The following is a 24,116-nucleotide window of genomic DNA, read 5'->3' on the forward strand; positions in this document are numbered from 1 at the left end:
AAGCTTCTGGACACTACAGGCTTGGAAAAAGTAGAGATATAAAGCCGGAGTCCTTTTGGGACTCCGCATCCCTGGTTAGGGTGCTCTAAATTTTTTCTTTCTCAAAATTACTTTGCTCCCCGGGTGTTTTCCCATTCCTTTCAGTATTTAAAGTGAAAAAAATCATACTTCAAGATTTTAAAATAACTCTAAGCCTTGCCACCATGACAAAAATGTTTGTCACATTGTTTAACATTGAAAAAGTAACATAAATTGTTCGAAGTGAACTAGAGTTATTAAAAGTTGAATTTAAGCAATCAAAATTTAGGTGGAAACAATGAGATAGCCTAGCTACCATAATGTTAGACCTAAAAAAAATACTGATCCAGCCGTATTCGGAGAAACAATTATGTAAGTTTTTTCATAGATTTTTCAGAGTTTCTTTTCTGAAATTACATTGTACAGGTACATTGCGCTGGTGTTGTTCCACCACTTGTAACATATATTGTTTTTGTGCTTTGTCTCTTGTTAAAGTATTTGCAAAGTCTGTGATAAGCTTCATTGCCCTCTCGGCTAAATCATTGACAACTTTTGCATGATGTATAAACACTGCTGCTTCTTGAAAATTATTGTCGGTTTCCCACTGCTTTGGAGGCAAGTGCAACCAGGCTGTTTCAATTCCAAGTAAATTGAACAGGAGCCAGGATTTCTTGCCAATCAGATGTACCAATTTTGTTGAGGATACTAGCTGTAGGAAGACAGGAACACCTTTATCTAGTGGTTTGTCTTTTTTTGCTTTGATAAGTTGTCTGGCAATTTGTTTTTTTCTGAATCTGACACCAAATTTGAAAAGAGCGAAAATGTGATCGTTTCTTCTGCCAGATACCACATATGCCTGTTCAATGCTGAAATTGTCGCTCCAACTACCTTGGGGTCAATTTTCTTGAACATATGTAGATCATGCCATAACTGAAGATCATTTGATGGTGCATTGGCTGCAGAAGGAACGGCTAACCACGCTTTCACATAAAATAGGGCATTGAATGTGCAAATACGACGCAACTTTTCCATTTTTTCAGGATCATAATTCAGCTGATCACCAAAAGCATACATTTTAGCACTGTATATAACAGTTACCATCCAGCGTGCATGACAGTGTGCACCAGACTTGAGCCAGTTCTGCACATTCTCTGTAGTCATCAGGAGGCGTGCTATTACCTTCTGAGGCCAAGATTTATTGCAAGAAATTAACAACATTTTCCTTCTGTTGCTTGAGACGTCAATCAGTAATATTTAAAATTTAATCGTTGTTTTATTGTATCCCAAGATTTTTTAAATTCCATGATTTAAGGGGTGTCCGGACTGCATGTTGGACCAAAAATCTGTTGCCATGCGAAACACAAAATTCTCTCCATCACATGATGACGAAAAGCAAAATATAAACTTTCTTGTTTAGCATTAATTCCAACTGTACACATGCACCATTTTTCCATCCTGAATTAGATGCAGTGGTATCAAAAACAAGACCAACAATGGACTGTTCTACTTTCCATTTGACTACAAGAAAATAGCTACTATGAGCCATTGTAGCACCAGTTCCATCTGAGATAACTGGAACCCCAAGAAGTTTACCTTTATAGTTTGGCATCTCAGCCACAAGAACACTTAGCCGTTCAGCATCCTCAGGAACAATTTTCCCATCCCAATGTAATGTTACGTACTTCGGGGAAACAAATGTAGTTTCAATCTCATTGGCATTCTCTAATCAAAGCTTTTTAGCAGCCATCCTACTGCTTGTTTTCGATAAAATCACACACTTCAAATCAGCTCCACTCTCTGCGAGTATAGCCGCTATGACGGCTGTTCTTTTACCAGCTAATCAATTCAAGCGGTCTGCCATTGTTGAAATTTTGTCACTTTTGAAAGGATTTCTTGGAAGATCCAGTGTAATTTTGTCTTCTCTGTCAGGTTTGGTTTTCTTTGTTACAGTATCAGCTTCCTGACATTCAAAATCTTCATCTTCACATTCGTCTGAACTACATGTAACAGTAATATCCTCTTCTGATTCCATGTCTGACTCGGGGGAGTCAACACTTGTCGTTTCAGGATTGGTACTCATTGTTGCTGCCAGATTATTTTGACTTCTCAGTTCTTCAGCCATTTTTTGTGCCAATTCAATTCTCGCTCTCTGTATTTTTTGAGAAACTTTTCGTTTGTACTTTTTTTCTTCTGATCCCAAAATAACTCTTTCTTGAGATTTAACTCCTGCAAGAAATTCAACATCTTCTTTTTTTTGCTCATTATCACGAAGCCGGTCCGTTTCTATTTTGTTTTGAGCATCTTGGTGAACAATATAAAAGTTATTTTCATATCTTCAAAAAACAGTTTTTCCTTTGCTTCATTTGATTGACATCCTTTTTTATTCTGGAGTGTTCTATAAATATTATAGAGATCCAATATTTTAGCTTTAACTTTGTCTTTGTGTTGTATTGCAATTCCAGCTTTATCCCATTGATTTTGAATTTCCACTACAACTTTTTCAGCTATAGCACCATTACAACTGACATGTTTGGTTTGTTTCATTGGCCCATCCTTCAAAAAGAAAAAGAAATGCAGCACATCTCCCTTCGAAGGAACTCTTGTTGGTAGTAATTCAGTTATTGGTTTTCCTAATAACCAGATGTCAATATCTTTCCTGAGGACAGGTCTATTCATGATCATTTTTAATAGTTCCTTCAAAACTAATGATTCCGTATTATAATGTAATATATACACTATACAGCGCTACAATGTTTTAATCAAATCTGTTTGTCATATATTTTGTTGAAAAATTTTAAAGAATTTAAAAAAAATTTAGAAAAAGATTTAGATTAGTTTAGAAAAAGAACTAACATAACTTTTAATAAAAAAATTCCGGGAGCTGGTGGCAAGGCTTAAACATGACTAAATGATTTGATATTTTGTATTTTATCACAAAATAGATGAACAAATGGGAAAATTGCCAGGGAGATTGAATGAGAAAATTGCCAGCAAGATTCTGAGAGAAATTTTTTTTCACCATGCTTCTCTAGAGCGCCCTATTGGTAGTTGTAAAAGGTACGATGATATAGGGATTCAGGTGATAAAGAAGAATAAGATAATAGTTTTAGAGAGATCAAACTGTGATCAGAAGCACCCAAGGGTGAATGTGGAGAAACTGAGCAATGACCAGGATCAGAAACAAGACATAAGTCGAGTAGGGAAGGTAAATGATTAGGGTTGTCTAGAAAACGAGTTGAAAAAAGGCAAAAGTTGTGGGTTTAATGCCTGCAGAGTCACTGACACTAGAGCCAAGTCATTCAGTGTGATGAGCATTAAAGTCACCGACAACAACAATATTGGCTGATGGATAAAGAGAAAGGGCTTGGTCAATATGATCAGAAATAACAAAAAGAGAGCGATATAGAACAAAGAGAAAGGCGATAGAGTAAAGTGGTGCTAAACGAAAGCACATAAAAGAATAGTCTGTGGATTCAAACCTAGTTAGTTAATACTTTAAAAACTTAAAAAGTTTTTAAAAAAAACTTAAAAGTTTTATTATATAAACAAAAATACCATTTTATTTTTACTTTTTAAAAAACTTTGTTTAAGGAATTAGAGACTAAATTTGCAAGAACTAAAAACTTTAACAGACTTTGTTAAGAAGCGCTATGCAGCTCGCTTTTTTTGTAAATGTTCAGTTAAAAGAAAATTTTTTTCCCTTTAACTTTGTTTATGGTACATTTAGAAAATGCTAAAAACAAGCATTTAATCACAACTAAGAATTTTTATTCAAATTTTTTTATATAAAATCTTTTAACTTTAAAAAGATTTTGAATAAAATATGATATAAAAAAAATTTAGTTTTAAGGATTGTAAAATGTAAAATTTAGTTTTAAATGAATCTAAAATAGTTTTGCAATTTTTATTAAATAAGTTTTTTCTAATCGTCTAACTAATTTATTACATAAAATATAAGTGAAATATGCGGTAGTGTAGTGGTAGTAGTATAATGAAATATGCGGTATTGGTGTAGTGGTATAACTGAAATATGCTCAACTTGATTCTCTGCGCAGCGGCCTTGTTTGTCGAGGTTCGTGTTTCAGAGTTATAGAGTTGAGAGAGGGTTATAACCACAAGTAGCCTCCTCATCTGTAGTGGCCTTCTTGGCTTTGGGGAGGCAAAATTAAAAAAAAAAAAAAAAAAATCTCTTCAACATCTTTTTGATTAATTATTATAAACAAAAAACACTTTTTTTTTAATTATAGAAAAGTAGTGCTTTTTTCTTTGAGAGAATTCTTTTCATAAATGTATTTTTTATTTCTTAATAATTCAATATCGTGTAAAGTTCTTTTGACACAATACCTTTATTAACATAAACTACCTTTACAAGTATCTCATTGGTAACTGATAAAATCTATCTATAAACTGTTTATATTCTTTATTAAAAATACTACATTAAATACGCAAAAATTAAAATTAATAAATAGTAATAAACAAACAAAAGATTAAGTTAAGTATAAGATTGTTTTAAGAAATAATTTGTAAGGAAATAAAATCTTTTTCAAATACTGAATTTGGATTTTTATTAATAATTCAGCCCGAAATCAGCCCAAAGACTATTACAAAGAAAATGAGAAAAAAAATCCCATTCAGCAGCAACATTAATTTCACTCACGAGGTAGAATAAAAAAGCTTGACAAGGTAATTCAAGAAGAGGTAATAGTTTTAGTGAGATCATAACATAATCTGAACCATCAAAGAAGACCATTAACTTAGTTTCTCTGCGCAGCGACCTTGCTCGGCAAGGTTCGTGTTTCGGAGTTAAAGAGTTGAGAGAGGGTTGCACCACGAATAACAACTAAAAAAAAAAAAAAAAAAAAAATGAGTAGCCTCCTCGACTGTAGTGGCCCCCCTCGGGCCTTAGGGAGGTAAATATTCTTAAAAAAAAAGCAGAAACTGAGCACAAACTATGGTAAAAGACAGAATAACAATCTAGGAGTAAAGGTAATTGATTTGGGTTATCAGGAACTTAAGTCAAAAAGACAGTCAAAAACTAAGCATGTGCAACATGTGACTATTGGAGTATGGTACTGCTAATACTCTGATACATTACATTTGTTGATGGAATCAGCCTTTGGAGATGAAGATTAAAGAAAGAACTGCATAACCACTACCAAAAAAGCACTAGCAAAAGCCAATGACTAGAATCAAGATACAATGTTTATCATTCTAGACATTATAAAACAGATTTACATCTATACTAGCCTATATAGCAAGACTGGTAAATAGAACTGTTATTAACAACAATAATTAACATATTGCCAATATCATCTAGCTATCCTGAAGAAAATAACTATAAAGTATAAAAAATGACAATAATCAATCAATATTTAGGGGAAAATGAAGTGCAAACATTTGAAAAATCCCATAATGTTTAAGCTATTTACAATAATTTATTTGATTATGTGAAAGAATTGTTATGACGCTATCACAACCCATTAGTTATTTACAGTAAAAACAAATTGAATTATAATTTATATTATAAGTTTCATAATGAAACATAAATAATGAGCCATAGTTTATAATTAAAAAGAACAACTAAAGCAAAACATTTTAACAATACATTATCAAAAATGAAATTCTCTCAACATAAAAAAAGGCAGATAAAACCTTATATTTTTTATGCAACTTATTCAAATTGGCATTAAAATTAAAATAAAATATTATTACCATTATCATCATAATTGGCAAGAAATATTATTGTTTCAAAATTTATTATTTTAAAATGCAACAAAAATAAATAAATTACTCTTTTATGACATAGAAGTACACAGTTTGAATGCTCATGTTCTGATGCTAACTCATAATCCGGAAGAGATTCAGCTAATGTTTTGACAAAACTTACAACCTATAATAATAAAAACTATGAAATTACAACCTTTAAAGAAAAAGAAAAATATTATATTATTAAAAAAATATTATATTATAGTGTATTATATAAAATTATTACGTTATATATGATCTAAAACAAAACTTATTTAATTGACAAGAAAAAAAAAAAAAAAAAAAAAAAATGTAGAGATACTTCTTCATGCCATGGAATATTTTCCATGGTCAAACTTGATGCTTTTGACTCTCCACAATAAGTTACTCCCTAAATGTAATCATAATATCCTACATCTAAAATGCAATGAAAATATGTTAAAATATATTAAATGTAATAATGTTAAACCTTAAATATAATGATAATTTGTTACAAAAAACAATATTAAAATTAAATAATTAAAACTTAATTAAGATTTGGCATGACGAATTTCATAAATAAAATACCTACTTTGACTTCAATAAAACCCGGTTGTCCAAGACTAACTAATTTTGCGTAGGATTCAATTTCTTCTGTATTGAAAGCTTTAACTAGTGTTAGCCGGTACACAGTCCGTTGACCCTAAACAAATATTTTTAATAATAAATTAGAAAATATAATTATAAAATATAAAATAAGTTAGAAAACAATATTGTTAAAAAAACAATATTGTTAAATAATAAAATTTTACCATCTACTAATGTCACAAAAATGATAGTACCTAATCTAGTACCTAGTTTACATAAGTAAGTTTACATAATACTCATTTTTAACAAGTTAATAACTTTATTTCCTGTAAAATATTAACTTATTTACATAAGTTTTAGACATTTTTTAAATATTTTACCTAATTTAACTTTGTATAGATTTAAATTCTTAATAAAGATGTCAAGAATGCATTAGTTGGGTAGTGGTAGAGCAGTCACCTCATAAGCAAGAAGTTATGAGTTCGATTCCCACCAAGTTCCAGGTAATATGCTTAACTTGTTTCTCCACGCAGCAGCCTTGTTTGTCAAGGCTTGTGTTTAGGAGTAATAGAGTTGAGAGAGGATTGTAACTACAATTAAAGTAGCCTTCCCAATTGTATTGGTCTTCATGGCTTTGGGGAGGTGAATTAACATAAATAAAAAAAGGTTACATTAAAGTTTTTTTTAAAAAAATTTTGGTTAGAAGTCATTTTCGACTTTTTAACTCTGAAAATAAAACTTGACAAACAAGGCTGCGCGAAGAAGCAAGTTGAGTGTGGTGGCACCAGGGATTTGATGAAGATCAAACTTGGAACTTCTTGTATACAAATTGAGTGCTCACTACACCATTACCACTATTTACTCCTGCCAATTCTGACTGTTTTATTAAATAGCTGAAAATCAGTCAAAAAAAATTCAGTTGTAATACTGATTGAAAATGAAGTAAAAATAGATTAAAAAAACATTCCTTGGACTCTAAATTAAGAAAATAATATTTGTTATTTTAGAGTATTAAACAGTAAATTTGAAGCAATGTGAAACAGTGTTTAAGTTGACATTGACATCAATTAACACGCAATTAGTAAATAAACTCTAAACACACTGCGTAAAGAACAAAAGACATCAGTTGCTGAGAATACTAGATATGAATATGAATTTTCCATACAAAATGCCTAATACAATTTACTCAAAAACAATCTTCTTTATTTTAATTAAAATTAATAATAAAAAACTCCTTAATTTTTAATAATTTATGAATAAAATGTAATTAAAAAAACCTTTTCAGATAAAGCCGATAGACTGTCTAAAAAACGTTGCCAGTAATCACGAAATAGAGGCCTGTCGATTCGTTTTAAACTTTCTTTTGTTGCAGCATCAACACTGACATAAAGCTGAGTTACAGGCTTTAACTGTCTGAAAATTTTACAATTGTAAAAGCAATTATGGTCTTAAACTTAAAAATTAATTCAATCATTCAAAATAAATTTTAAACAATCATTTAAAATAAAGTAATTTTAAACAATAAGTAAAAATCATTTGGAAGTAAAAAAAATATAGTATTTTTAAATACTTGATAGCATCTGGAAATTGAGCATTGGTTACCAAAAATGTAGAAATTTTTTTTCCGTGCAAAAGGTTTATTAGCTTGTTGATTTCTGGGTACATTATTGGTTCTCCTAATTATATAAAAACATAAATTATTTATATCCTATTTATTTAAAAACATAAGTAGATACAAAACACACAGAAAAGATGAGCTCTTCTTACAAAACCTAATATATCAATAAGAATTTTACAAAAAAAATGTATTCAAAACTAACACAGCAAAATCCATTTCCTTTTAAGTAAAAAAATTTATTTTACAATTTAACCACATTTACTTGATGTTTTTGAATAAACATAATATAAAACCCTTATGAAAAGAACCAAAAAGTGATAAAATATTTACCCACAAGTGATAAAGCACAATGTTGAATATCCATAGCTTCTTGGAATCTGTCTAACTTGACACCTGGAACACCTAAAAAGTATAAAAACAATACATCTTTAAATAGTAACTTATTGTATGTAACTAACTTTAATATTAAATTAAAAAATTGTGCAGGCTTAAATAAAAATTTTATAAAAAAAATGTCTTACTTATAAAATAAGTTTTCAAAAATTCTTGTAAAGTTAAGTAAAAGAAAAGATCATAGTACTGTTATTAGTACTTTGTATATTATTCATTATTATTACTATTATTATTATTATAGATACATACAACTGCTACAGAATAATATACTGTGAATCTAACAAATAATTTGTAGACTATAGCAGTCCAATTGTTTTTCAATATTGGTATCACTATGATAAGTGTTTATCAAGTCTATTTTAAAATTGGAAGACATCAGCCTCGACAACTTCTATCGGTAGTTGATTCCAATATGTAATGATGCTATTAGTGAAGAAAAATTCTCTTTGGCAAATGTTAATCTTGGTTTGCTTGATGATTCGGTGTTGATTATTTCTAATTGCTCCTGCAGGACCTTGTAGCTGATGCCAGCGTGGTTTAATTATTGGGACCTGCCAGTTTACTATTATAAAGCTATTGGAAATTTTAAAATAATCAATTAGCATTCCTCTTACTCATCTATCTTTAAGAGTAGTTAAATTAAGAACTTTGAGTCTTGATTCATAATTAAGTTTACTTAAAGCAGGCACTAGTTTAGTAGCTCATTTTTTGAATTTTTTTTTCCATTTGAATTGATTTTCCATGTCTTTTTTTCTATAAGGATTCCATACTGAAGAAAATGTTTCAAGATGAGGTCTTACAAATGACGTGTACAAAATCTTGAATGATTTTACTTTCCAATAAGTGAAAGTTCGCTTAAGCATTCCGAGAATACAATTAGCTTTTGACGCGGCTTTTTGGCATTGGATTTCCCATTTTAAGTTGTTTATAATTATAACACCAAGATTACGTTCGGATATTGTTTCCTGTAACTCCTGACCATTTATGTAATATATTTATGTTTATAAATATTGTTATTTGTTTTTTTTCTTATATACATAACTTTACATTTATCATTATTAAATTTCATATGCCAGTCTTCAGCCCATTTTGAAAAATGGTGACAGATTTGCTTCTTTCCATTTTGTTGGAATGCAGCCTAATTTGATGAACATTTAAAAATAATAGATAATATTTTTGAGTAGCTATTTGAGCAGTTTTTTAATAAATATGGGTAGATTCCATCAGCACCAGCTTGTTTGTATTGATTTTGCAAATCAAGTTCTATTTTAATAATTGAGCTCTCGAAAAAATCTGTGTTGAATGGGCAGATTGATTCTGTTCTTGATTCAAGGTGAGGATATTTTTTATTATTTTGGACAAAGTTGAATACATTATAAAAACGGAGGTTGAATTGATTGCAAATTTCTTGTCTATCAACTAAGGTTACGTCATCTTTTGTAATGAGCAAACAAATTTTTTGATGATTGTTTTTTTTACTATTTGCATATGCTTATATTAATTTAGCATTTAGTTTAGCTTTTTTGATCAAATTGGATTATTAATTAATTTTCTGGGCTTTTATAAGCTTCTGCAATGCTTTACAGTGAGATAAATTTTTTTTTTTTGATGGAATCTTGTTTATTTAAGCCTAAAAACAAGCACCAAATACTTTTTTTCATTCTTATTTGGGCTTTTAAAGTATCAGTTAGCCAATTAGGTCTGTATTTAGTACATGAAATAACATTTTTTCGAGTAGGAATGAATTTGTCCATAGCTAAATTAGTTTCAGTTAATAATTTTTCATACATATCATTAATATCAGTGTCATTGGTAAGTTTTTCAAAATTTATCTAAATATTTCGAGATATTTGAAAAGTCACCATTGTTCATATGGAACTGTTTTAATTCATTTTGATACTGTAATATATTTTATTTCAGTTATTAAGCTAAAGCTTACGGAAGACTGTAGATGATTACAGTTTGTAGAGCCAAGTGGTGGTCCAATTCTTGTATTATAGATTGATTCAGGACAACTTGTAAAAATAAGATCTAAGATTTTTTTTGAAAACGTTGGTTCAATTATGTTTTGTGTTAAATAGTTAGAGTCAATAAGATATTTAAATGCAATACTGCAGGGTTCAGCAGACTCTTTAAGTCTGCTGCCTTTATTACTCCAAATAATGTCATGATGGTTAAAATCATCCATAAATAGCAGCTAAAAATTTTTTATTTGTGTTGACTAGATTACAAGCTTTTTGTATTGAATTATTTATATCAATTGAGACCTCATTTGTTGAGTTAGGTGGTCTGTAAATACATCCTATAATTAATGTTTCACGATTGCTTATTATAATTTGAGCCCAGATTTGTTCTTTTTTTGCTCTGGATAAATCTTTGCCAATAATTTCTAATGAGTTTAAGACATTTCTAATGTATATAGTTACGCCTCCACCACAACCTTTATCTCTGTTTTTGCTGTATAAAGAGTAATTATTAATTGAGATAACTGATATGGTGTTGAACCATAATTCAGTAATTGCTATTGTGTGGTAATTAAATGTTCCAATAAGTATCTTTAGTTCATTCATTTTATTGTTTAAAGAAGTGGCATTGCAATAGTAACATGTTATTTCGTTTAAATTTTTTTTTTAAATTAAGATGGTTGGAAGGTTAGGGAGGGCTGAGATTAAATAGTTTCGATTTTTTTGAGTTCATTCTAACGTATTCCCTAAAAGAATTTCTTTCCGTTGTTAATACAATATTTCTTATTAGTTGGCCTCCCATCTAAGTCGGTTATGATATTTGGAAGGTTATTGCTGCGTAGATTTCTTTCAGCTCGCAGTTGTCTATCAAGAATTCTTACTGCTTCGGTTCTATTAACATTAATGTACACTTTTTTATGATTTGTAATAATATTTTTTGAATTTTTTAGAGCAGTTTGTTGGGATGAATTCATCTCAACAAACCGCTCATTTATTTAAATTTTAAAAGTATTCATTTAAATTCTAAAAGTATCATTTCGAGTGGTTATGGTGCTGCTTGAGCAGAATTTTTTATTGGTTTTCTTTTTATTCGTCTTTGACTTTTTACATCATTTCTAGTTAGGTGAAGCACTTCAAGAACTTTATCCACTTCAGCCATGTCATGAGTATCACTGTCTTGTTCATTTTCTGGGATCCTGTTTATTATTACATTGTTTTCAATACGCATTTTTTCTTTAGACACTTTTATTACTAATAAGTCAAATTTGTTCATTAAATCATTCAGCCAGATGTCCAGATTAGCTGTATTGCATTTTATTGTAGGTTGTGCCGCCGTGTAACGAGTATTGCACGCCACACTCGTTATGATAATTTTTTTTTTTACAATTACATATAATATATACAATACAGCAATATTAATTTAACAATAATAATAGAAAATATAGAAATAGAAATAATATCGCAAATAATATAATACAATTACTAGTTAGATTGGGATCTAAATAAAAAATAAGTATTACAAATGACGTATTGAAGTATTATTGTAATGAAGTATCACAAAAAGTATTACAAATGAGAATACAAAACTTAAGCACTTAAAAGTTAAGAGTATAACGACGTAAATAAATAAAACTAATTAAAAATTAATAGCAACAATTATAAGAAATTGAGTATGCGCGAGATATTTAAAATGTAAACAAACTAAATTATATTTAAATCAAATAAATTATTCACAGATAAAGAATAATGACTAAATTACTTAAAAAAATAATAATGAAAGAAAAACCAACTATAAATAATTAAATAAGCATAATATAAATAGTAAGATAGTATAAGAAGATAATAATTTTGAAAATACAATAAAATATAGTTAAATTGACTAACAACAAAAATCTTTAAATATTAAATTTCTATTAAGTAATTTAGTAACGATATATAAGTTTAATATTATTCAAAATGATTTAATAAATTCTAAAGGTAAAAATGAATAACAACTAACAAATTTAATAGGTAATGTAATAATAATAAACAAAGTTAATAAGTATTATAATGATAGTATTAGAACGAAGCAAAAATATACACAAAGTGATGCAGGAAAACTATAACAATAAAAAAATAGAAGAAAAGTGTTATAAACTTAAAGCGAAAACTTATTAATATACTTATATACTATAATATACTTACAAACTTATAGCAAAAACTTATTAATATAATATAAAGTAGAGAATTTAAGAAAAATTTAGAAATCACAAATTATAGAATTTTATTAATTTTTATTATAAATCTTACTTTAAGAAAAGACAAGTTTATTTACTTTAAAGCAGATGTTGCCAAAGTTTTTACAAATATCTCAACCTGGTACTCAAATGAAGCGAAGTTATATAAAAATTTTAAAAATAATATTTATTTTGAAAAAAAATTGTTATTTTTGGTTTTATTACATAAAAAATTACGTTTTTTAACAAAAAAATAAAAAAAAAAAAAAATGCATTTTTCATGTTTTTTTATGATAATTTTGATAAACAAAAATTTTCAAAATGAATATTATTTTTGAAATTTTTATATAATTTTGCTTCATTTTTATATAATAATTTTTATATATTATATATAATAATTTTTATATAACTTGCTGACATTTTTGAAAAATGTATTTTTTGAAAATAATAGGAGCCCATTAAATATTTGAGGGTCTTGAGGGACCCCCTTAAAACATTTTTTATTCAAAAAAATTTTAAACCTGGTGCTTTTGTATTAGATAGAACACATTTAGGAGGTGGGAGCAGATTATTTTCAAAAATGCTGTTTTTTTGGGACACCCTAATATATATATATATATATATATATATATATATATATATATATATATATATATATATATATATATATATATATATATATATATATATACTACTGTGATCAAAAAGTAAGGTGAATTTTTTTATAAAATGAAAAATCTTTATTTATTCTTCCAAATCTGTATCGTCCCCCTCAAAATAATCCCCCCCGGCCCAAAAGGAACTTTTGCCAACGTTTTTTCCAGTCTTCGAAGCATGCCGAAAAGTCCTCGGTAGGGATAGCCTTCAATGCGCGTGCCGATACACGTTGGATCTCTTCAATGGACTCAAAACGATTTCCCCGGAGTGGTCTCTTGAGCTTTGGGAACAGCCAGAAGTCACACGGTGCTAAGTCGGGCGAATACGGTGGTTGTGGAGCAACATGGGTAGAGTTTTTGTCGAAAAACTCACGAAGAACCAGTGCTGTGTGCGAAGGCGCATTATCGTGGTGCAAAATCCAAGAGTTATTGGCCCATAATTCCGGTCTCTTTTTGCGAATAGCTTCACGCAAACGTCGCATAACGCTTAAATAATATTCCTTGTTGACAGTTTGACCAGTTGGAAGGAATTCGTAGTGCACGACACCACAATAATCAAAGAAAACAGTCAACATGACCTTGATTTTTGAGCGACCTTGACGTGGTTGCTTCAGTCTCGGCTCGCCTTTTTCACGGTATTCACTCGATTGGTCGGTTGTTTCAGGGTCGTATGCGTAGACCCAAGTCTCATCGCCAGTAATAATTTGTTTGTAGACGTCTTGATAGTCAGAAAGCATTGCTTCACACGTTTTAACGCGACGCTCTTTTTCAAAGAAATTGAGAAATTTTGGCACCAAACGTGATTTGAGTCTTCTGAGGCCCAAATGATCCTTCAAAATCGCTTGCACCGACCCAAACGATATTCCAACCATGTCAACAAGGTCTCGAATGGTTAACCGACGATTTGCAAGCACCAATTCTTTGATTTTGTTGATGTGGCGATCATCAATCGAAGTCGATGGTCGTCCGGAGCGTTCCAAGTCATCAACACGTTCTCAGCCTTCTTTGAAGTCTTTGTACCACTTGTAAACATTTTTTTGAGACATAGTCTCTTCACCGAAGGCCTTTTGCAACATTCGATACGTTTCAGCAGCAGAAATATCATTCCGCAAACAAAATTTAATAGCACTTCTTTGCTCAACAAAATTAGACATCGAGAAAATCGCCGAATGCACTTTTGGTACTTCAGAAACAAGCGTAAACAAAAAATAATAATTATTAGTTTGACATGTAATTTGGCGCAAATGTTAATGACATTTCTACCAACTTAAAAATAAAAAAGATTGGACGATTCGAATAAGGCGGGAAGTTTAAATTAAAAATTCACCTTACTTTTTGATCACAGTAGTATATATATATATATATATATATATATATATATATATATATATATATATATATATATATATATATATATATATATATATATATATAAACAACCTACCAGTCAAAACTTGTCAACTCCTTTCAAAATTTGTTTTATTAATATAAAATTTGCATTTTTAACTATTTCTAATACTGAACAAAAGGTACTCAGGTTAAATGTCATAGTGGTTGCAAAGGTAAATATAAATCACATATACCAAACTAGGGTAGAGGTATGCAAATCTGGAGAGAAACATGGACACTAAAACAATGATGATGATAGTACTAAAAGAATAACAAAACAATGATAAAAAGCTTTTTTTATTTTGATCTATTAATTAAAGGAAGGTCTAATATGAATATCTTCTTTGAGAATCTTCTTTGAGAATCTACTTTGAGTATCTTATCAAAGAAGTTTAAGAAGATTATTTAAAGTATGAAAAAAATAGTTACATAAAGATGCCATAGAAATAGAATTAAAATAAAACATAAATGTAAATTTGTCTTATCATTGTTCTTATATTACTGACTAAGCTGATTCTTGTGCATTTAACATGTTAAGATATGATTTCTTGTGCTTACATGTAAAACTTTTTATCAATTAAGAGTTACAATTCTTAATTTTTTATAGAAGTAAAGTTTGTGTTCAGTCTATTTTAAAATATTGTTCCTCAGTGTGGATTTTCTATCTGTAAAAATAAAAATTATAGATAAAAAAAAAAAATTCAAAATGTTTTACTAGAACTGTCTGTAAAAGATATCATATTCCTTATAAAGATTATTCTTCAAAACTTATTACTTAACACTAATTACTTATTAATTACTTACAAAATTAACTCTCTAAAACTAGAATATAGATTCTTTAATGATCTTTAAAATTATACAAAACCTTAATAACTTACTTTTTTTTAAGTGTTTTACATATTTAACAAGATTTCATCCCTAAAAACTCTAAAATACCTGTATCAAAATTTTGTAATTTTCTTTAAATGCAAAATAGTTAAAATAATAGTATAAAAGATTCCTAAAAGATACCTTTAAATTGCTTAATCATTTTGTAGTGGTTTTCCATAGCTTTTTCAACAATAATATTTGGATCATCCATTGCCCATTTCCATTCTGTACCAACAGGATTTGTATGATGCCTTTATAAATAGAGTGTTTTGAAATTTTTCATGAATGTTAAGAAAGTTTTTTTAAAGATACACAAAATAATAAGGAACTAGTCGAATCTTTAGATTCACTTTAACTATTTTTTTCTAGGTGATAACTACACAGCCTGCTATATAGCTTCTATATGACCCGCTACATAGCTATAGTCCGATATATAGGTACTACACAGACCGTGGACTAACTGCTTTCAACATATTATACAACACGCTACTACATAACCTGTTATACTACATGCCTGCATATAGAATATAATGTACAAAATGTTTTAAAACAATTTTAAATGTTGTTTCAATTAAATTTTTGTAAGAATCATTAAAGTTTATACAACATAACTCATCCAGTTCTTATTTTAAAAATCCGGAAAATTGTTTGGGCAAAATATCTGGAATACATTTTCCCTTATTATCCTGGTAATTTTGCTTTAAACCGAGTTGTTTCAAAAATATTTTTCCAAACTTTTTATAATTTTTGTGAGTGATGAGTAAAAACGCATAAAAAAAACAAATATACACCTATTACAAAAATATACATCTAAACTTGTATGAATGGAAAACGTTTTGGATATCCGGAAAAACTAAAAGTTGAGAAAAACATGCGGAGTTCCAGAAATATCAGGAAAAAGACAATCCCTGATTTAACCAAAAACATTTTGGTTGCAAAAAATGTAAATAAAAATAAATGAATTTATTATAAGTTGATTTTCTTTGAGATTTATTAACCTCTTTTTTTTATTTTGCTGTTCTTTAGTATTATAGTAGGTTTTGGATTTCTAATTATTTTTAACTCTCAATACCAATGAACATAAAAATAATATTCTTAAATGAAAAATAAAACTGACCTCCAACAAAAAACACATTTATTTGCACAAGCAAGACTTGGTGTAGTTTCCATACATCTGTGGCTTTCAATACCATAAAATGTGTGTTTGTAACAACCTCCTCTACCTCTCATCATTGACTAAAATTTATCATATTAATAATAAAAAATGAAAGAAGTTTAAAAGAAATAGTAATAGAACATAAAGTTTATATATACATATATTGAAAATTTTTATAAGCAAGCAGCAAACAATCACAGAAAGCTTCTAATAAAAATACAGTTAACTCTTGGTTATTTGAACCTCCTAGGGGAATAAGAATACACTTCAAATAACTGACAAATAAACAAAATTTTCGTTTAAGTGACCTATTTTAAATTACTATCAAATTTTAACAGAAGTAAAAAATTATAAAGAATTAAATGCTGCTTAAGTACCGCGCTCAACTTGTTTCTCTTGTAAAAAAAAACAAATTCTTTACAATTTTTTGAAAAAAATTGGCCATCTTGATTGCATATTTTTTACAAACATTTCAATACAAGACTTAGTGATGGTATAATTTTGCTGCCATTATTTTCAAAAAGGGACAAACATTCAAGTAACTCTAATCAAACCTTTCTAATTATCAATATAGGCAGCATTTCACCAGTACCATTTCTAGCTGCAAGAGCTATTATATGAATTTTGTTAAACTTTCCTCCTACACAACATTTACAAATGAAAGGATTTCATTGGAAGCTGTTGATAAAATAAACTAAACTCATTAGTGTTGTAAACATCCTCCAATTCATACCTTAAGAGGACCGTAGGCAAATTGGTCTACTCATAACTTACTGTCATCTCCTCTCCTGTGCACAACCTTTCCCTGCCAGAAACAATTCAAAAAACATTATGCTTATTTTTCCATCAATCTTCGCCACCCTTCTGAAGCTTTAAAATCTGTTATGTTGAATTTCTTTGCACAAATTAAAGTTTTTCCCTGAAGATGTACCTGCCAATCAGTACATTTTGTTTATGTGCATTCATAAAAAATTTATATATAGCCTTGCATTGTGTTTGATTTTTTGATACATTTTAAAATGCAATGCAATGGGATCTTTAATTAAAGAAAAATTTTGTATATCTGAAAGGCTTTTGTTTAGGGAAGCAATAGGCAATATAATAAAATTTCTAATAACTGTAGGTTTAAAATGCATATTGGCATGAGTTAGTTAAGGAAAATTCATGGGGAATGAAAATTGCTTCAAAGTGCCAGTTCAATTAACTGAGAGTTTACTGTATTATTTTGAATTAACCTTTGTCCATCTACATATTTTTACACCAGAATGTGATCCAATAATTTTGTACCCTAAGTTTGTAAAAAATTTCAAAAATATATTTGTAAATTTTATTTATTTGGTATTTTATCATATAGTATTTTATTTAAATTTTTATTATTATTTATTTTTGATACTTTCCATTTTATCTTTTGTTTCAAATATTATTTGTAATTTTATAATTTATAATTACAATACAGTTTTATTTAATCAAAGTAAAAAGAATAAAAGATATAACAAGAATGAAATGCAAAAAAATAACTGAAAAAAAAGAAAAAAAAAGCAACCCTGTTTTTCCAATGATTTTTTCAATAAAGGGGTAACCATCTCACGATTAACTGGTGCAGTTTTTTCTCCTGTAAAGTTTTTTATTTATTTAAATAAATGATAATTTAAAACAATGAAATTGATGAGTTTTCAAATTCCTAATTTTAGTTTAGATGATGATCATCATGATAAAAAAACTAAATATAAAAAAAATAAAATAAAAGGGGAAAAATAAGAAATATTAAACCACTCACCCACAAACGATTCATCGTATTCATCCTGTAAGAATAAAAAATAAAACAATAACATTAAATTTAGTTACATTTTTAAAAGTTTAATTATGTTAGATTTATGTTAAAATATAACGGTCAAATCAAGTTTTAAATTTGTGTATTCTTTTTTACTCTTCACTTTACCTCTTTACTTCCAACAAGGCTGCATAAAAGTTAATGGAAGAAAAAAGATTAAATTTATAAAGCAAGATAACGATTAACAGATGACTTAAAAGATTGCAAATTATATGAATCAGAAAAGCAAGATAAAGGAAGCAAATTGCTAAAGACTGGGGTTTGAGGAAAAAAACTAGACGAATAAGAATTTTTGAAGCACTTATGAACAGTCACAGTAAAAGGATGAGACTTGATTGAATAACAAGTAACACGACAATGAATTTTAGTAGATGGCACAAGTGACGCTAGCTCTTTAGATAAAGAGATGCAACCTTACCAGATGCTAATTTTGCAATAGATTTGTTATATAGTTTCCAAAAAAGATCGGAAGTAAGAGTTAATCCTAGAAGATGAAGAGTAGATGACTCATTGAGTACATCAGCGTTCATAGGAAGAAAATTAAACAACTAGCTGGAAAAAAAAAATTGAGTTTTATCTGAGTTAAAGTTCACCAGCCACTGTGAACCTGTCACTTCTGCTGTAGCAGAAGTGAGTTTTTTTTTTAGCTTAAATGCACATAAATTAAATGACCATAAGCAGTAGGAGAGTCTAAGCAGGAAATCACTTTAGATACAGAAGCTGGAGTGATACAAACATCAGGCAATGGATTAACCTGTTTGTTGGCTATATCAGGTAAAACGTGACTAGTGAAAACAAAAGATGATATTGATGAATAGTTTTTAGCAAACAATTCAGCTTTTGTCACCTCACCTAAAGTCAGGTGAGGTGACAAAATCTGAACTATGCAAAAGAAGTGGAATAACAAATTTACAATTGTTATAGACGCTGTTAAAGATTTTCCAGAAGTCATAAGAGCCTAGTTTTTGAGATAAAATACAAGATTTTGTGACCTGAAAATAAAGGGCTTTGGCGTTAGACAAAACCTTTTTACAATGGTTTCTAGCTGTAGTAAACACACTGTTTTGTTGATAGTTTTGTTGATAGATATAAAGTAATGGTTGTGATTGAAAATTGCAGCAGCACAATAAGAGGAAACCCATGGAGAAGAGAAATGCTTGACCTGGAATTGTCGAGAGTGAATAAAGGATTCAATGCCAGCCTGAATCTAAGAAGTTATGCAAGAAGCACACTTGTCAGCAGGAAGACAAAAGATTTCTACCCAAAAGCAATCACTAAGAAAATCATGGAAAGAGTCAGCTTCAAGGTAGTTATAAGAGGTATAAGAATGCAGGAGGCTGAATAAGCGCGAATTGGCATAAGTGCAAAGCCTTGCAAAAACTGGCATAAATGTAAAGCAGTTGTGAAAACTGGCACAAGTGCAAACTGGCATAAGTGCGCCAAATAAATTTGCAAATATTGGCATAAGTGCAAACTGACATAGTGTGAAGCAGTTACAAAAACTGGCAGAAGTGCAAACTGGCATAACTGTGAATTGGCATAAATGCGACGAATAAATTGCAAATATTGGCATAAGTGCCAATTAGTATTTTCGCACTTATTCCAGTTTTGCAATGCTTCTCACTTATCCCAGTTCGCACTCAAGCCAGTTACCGTAACTGCTTTGCACTTATGCCTAGGGTTTGGGAAAACCCAGCATTTTTAGACCCAAGGAGTCTGAGTAGAGTGTAAGAATATTTATCGGGTCCGGGTCCAATACGTCTTTTTAGCTTGCAATTTTAATAATAGCATGAAAGGATTTTTTGTTCTCACGCTGATTTTTAAAAATGGATTTAGTATACGTTAAGGTAAATAAAATAACTTTTAGCCAGTTCAATGTCTAACGTAAATATATTATTCTATACTTTTATTATAATCTAAAACTACCATATAAACTTGACATTACCTTTTTAAAAATATCGCATTTTATAAAATGCATGTAAATATACTAGCAAAAATAAACTCAACTCAATTAAAATACTTGCAAGTGTTTAATACAAAACAGAGCAACTATTTTTACCTAAAAAATAAAACTTTAAAAAAACTAATGCACTTAATGAATTGTCTGATGTTGTTGGATGCTACAGAAAATGTTCGTTCGGAATTTGTTGGTGTTGGTTTTATCGTCTTTAACGCTTGATACAATTTTTCTAAATATACAGTTCTTTTTATATGAACTGTATATTTAGAAATTTCAATATGGCAAAATTGGACATTTCGCACTTTCTAATATTTTATGTAGTTCTTTCTCCAGTGTTAATGGTAGTGTGTTTCCTGTAGTATTTTCGTTATTTTCAGCTGAATGCCATGGTTCATGTGTGTTTTGCTGTTCTTCATCCTCACCAAATAATCTCTTCAGTAAATCTGTTGTAAATAATTGTATTTTTTTTGAAGCCATAGTACCATTTACAAAAGAATTTAATAGCTCTTCTATTTCTTGGTTTTTACTGCTATTTATGTGAGTTTTCATATTCATTTATAGCTCTCTACTTAAATTACCATCGAATTCTTTTAATTTTCTTAACATAAAATCAATTGCTAATCGGGCAATTGCAAGATTAGCATCGTCTCTGCTAAGAGCTTCAACAGTTAATTTAATAGGCTTTAGAGTATTTTCCAACTCATTTAATAATTCAATATTAATATTTTCTATTAAATGTACACTTCCAATATCTTGCAAAGTCTAGTTTTATTCGTCAAGAGCCACTCTTGATGCTATATCAGTTAGGGCAATTACAAAGTCACTTTGTAATCACCCTAACTGATTTACCATCAAGAGCGGCCATTTTAGAGACAATTTCTTATAAAGGCTTTCTTGCGACGGAAACGAAAGCGCCGATAGTTTTGAATCGTTTGGTGCCAGAATTTTCTCCTATTTCTTCCCATGTTTAAAATTTAAATGTTTAATCATTGATGAAGTATTTACATCTTTGTTTCATATTATCATTGAACACTTATCCACTTTTCAAATCGGTACATTGAGTGAAATACTCCCACACTTTGGAGTGGTTTAGCATAATGGGGGGCTGTAAAAAATGTTCTAGTAAAATTATGATATTTCACTTTTTTTCCTAAAACAGAGAAGTAATTAATAAATGAAAAATGTTTTTTTTTTAAGTTTTTTAAATACGTGCTAAAAGAATTAACTTATTAACTTCAATCTTTCTAATCAAAAGCTTTTATATTAGCGAATGCATTTAAAACATTTGCTAATATAGAAACATAATATTAGGAAATCCTTTAAAGCATTCGCTTATATATAAAAACATTTGATTAGAAAAGATTTAAGTTATTAACTCTTTTAGTGTGTATTCGGACATACATGGAAACATACATAAACTTGAATTTTCTCAAAACACCTAAAACGCTGTGGCCAAGTTCAACTTTAAGTTAGATTTACAAACCCTACAACTATATTTTTCTAGAAAATGTAGGGATCCAGCTCGACAACGCACCGCTGCCTACAAAACAAGGCAAAACATTCAAACCATGAGACTCGCTGTGCCTTAAACCGGGTATCGGATTCGGGTATTTACCAACAGACTCGTCGAGTCCGAGTACCCGGAACCGAAAAACCAGTCTGCCACTTATGAAATTCACACTTATTCCAGTCCGCACTTATGAAATTCACACTTATTCAGTCGTCCCATATGATGGTAAGGGGATTCTGATGATGAAAAAAAATGAGATAGTAGTTTTAGAGAGATCAAACAGTGATCAGAAAAACCTAAGTGTGAATATGGAGAAACTGAGCACTGACTAGGATCAGAAACAAGACATAAGTTTAGAAGAGAAGGTAAATGATTTGGATTGTCTGGAAAATGAGTCGGAAAGTTGACTACTTGAGTTAGGGATTGAGAAAGGCAAAAGTTGTAGGCCTTAACCCCCGCAGAGTCACTGACACTAGAATCAAGCCATTAAGCGCAATGAGCATTAAAGTTACCAACAACAACGATACTGGCTGAAAGATGAAGAGAAAGTGCTTGATTAATTTGATCAGAAATAACATTGAAAAGAGTGCAGTCTAGAGATGAAAATGAGCGATATAGAACAAAGAGAAAGGCAATAGAGTGAAGTGGTACTAAACGAAAGCACATAAAAAAATGGTCTGTGGATTCAAACCTAGTTTCCTGACAAATGGGTGAATTCTTACAAATATAAATGCCCAGGCCAAGCATGTGACTATTGGAGTCTTTACAAATTAAAAGAAGATAACCATCAGCACTAAGATCACAAGATGAGACAGCTGAACTCGAATTGGTCTCATAAGAAGCAAGTAGGTCTAGTGAACTTTGTAAGAAATAAAAATCAACAGAAGAAAAGTTATTTCGAAGACCACAATTATTAGTAACTATGATAGACAAAATATAGTAAATATGATAGATTTAGAAAACTTGGTGATTCTGATAGTTTTTTGTTTTATAGTTTTTAGTACATTAGTCATTCTTAATTTTGTTAAAAAGCTTGATGCAAAGCATACACAGTACTCAGTACACTATTTAATAGTCCAAGCAATTGCCTCATTACTACTAATAAACTATAAGCTGTAACAAAAGGCTCCAAATGTGGCCTCGACAATGCACAACAAAAGTACGAACACCATCCATGCGCGACATGGCACTGTTAGTACTCAGATATTGTACAGCTGTTGATGGAATCAGCCTCTCTGAGAGCTACCACAGAGTTCTGGAAACCTAACTAATAGCCGGCCTCAGAACCATAAAACTGAGTTTTAGAGCTGTACCCTCATTAGGAGATAATAGAATGAGTTGCCTAGTCATAAAAACAGAGACACAAACAAAACCTATGCATTGAGTCAAGAAGATCCAGCATCCTAAACTGGAAACAATGAATTATAAATACATCTGCACCAGCCTAATAGATGAAGAAGGGGTGCGAGGCTGGTCAACAGATAGAATCTGTTTACCCCTTAAGTTTTTGCCTAGGAGACCTTCTACAAGACAGTAGCTGGATGCATTTAATATCTGTTTAAGATGAGTATATTTATCGAGACACTATCTCTAGCCTTTAAGGGGTGATGTGGAAGTTATCAGACAAATGAATTTAATTATTTGAGCATAATTATGTGTTTTTGTGGTTTTATGGGTAGATATAAACATTTTATAAAATATAAACTTTATTATTTGAAACACAATAATTAAAAATGAGATTAAATGCACCTGAACAAAAATCTTTTGGAAAGGGACTCAAAATGTTTTTTGTAAATAAACCTAATATAAAAAAATAAATAAATTGCAAATCATTTTGAAAAGAAAGGATTTGCTCAAAGTACAATATATGATAACCTAAAAAGACTTGAAACTGTTCAACCCTTTTCTGATAGAAAGCACCCTGGTCATTCAACATCCTGGAGTAGAGAAAAGAAAGTTGAATTAACAAGACTTGTCAACAATCAAAAAGGGGTCAGTCAGAGAAAAAAAAAAGGGTTTTAAATTTGGTGTAAAAAAATCAAATGGTCGTCAATTATATATAACAAAAAAAGAATATTAAATATAGAAAACGTAAAAAAACTCCAAAATAGAACAACAATTAAAAGGCAAAGAAAAGACGCAGGAAACTAGTTAACCAACTATATACTACAAGATCACTTCTGGCCATTGATGGCGAAAAATACTTTTGTTTTGCAGAGGACA

General features: G+C 29.7%; 1 protein-coding gene across 1 annotated transcript in view; it reads right to left on the bottom strand.

Moving 5' to 3' along the window:
- The window catches only part of LOC100207086 (S-adenosyl-L-methionine-dependent tRNA 4-demethylwyosine synthase TYW1), an 85,662-nt gene that overhangs the window by 12,596 nt on the left and 48,950 nt on the right, over window positions 1-24,116 (bottom strand). Inside the window, exons 10-20 of the mRNA XM_065808170.1 lie at window positions 18,370-18,394; window positions 18,136-18,204; window positions 17,828-17,880; window positions 16,554-16,672; window positions 15,578-15,687; window positions 8,279-8,350; window positions 7,901-8,006; window positions 7,608-7,743; window positions 6,335-6,445; window positions 6,086-6,154; window positions 5,810-5,908 (exon numbers count right to left, since the gene is read on the bottom strand). Coding sequence (XP_065664242.1) covers window positions 5,810-5,908; window positions 6,086-6,154; window positions 6,335-6,445; window positions 7,608-7,743; window positions 7,901-8,006; window positions 8,279-8,350; window positions 15,578-15,687; window positions 16,554-16,672; window positions 17,828-17,880; window positions 18,136-18,204; window positions 18,370-18,394 — 969 coding nt within the window. The remainder of the gene's footprint in view (window positions 1-5,809; window positions 5,909-6,085; window positions 6,155-6,334; window positions 6,446-7,607; window positions 7,744-7,900; window positions 8,007-8,278; window positions 8,351-15,577; window positions 15,688-16,553; window positions 16,673-17,827; window positions 17,881-18,135; window positions 18,205-18,369; window positions 18,395-24,116) is intronic.

Source organism: Hydra vulgaris, chromosome 10 (genome assembly GCF_038396675.1).
Source record: "Hydra vulgaris chromosome 10, alternate assembly HydraT2T_AEP".
NCBI classification, from domain to species: Eukaryota; Metazoa; Cnidaria; class Hydrozoa; order Anthoathecata; family Hydridae; genus Hydra; species Hydra vulgaris.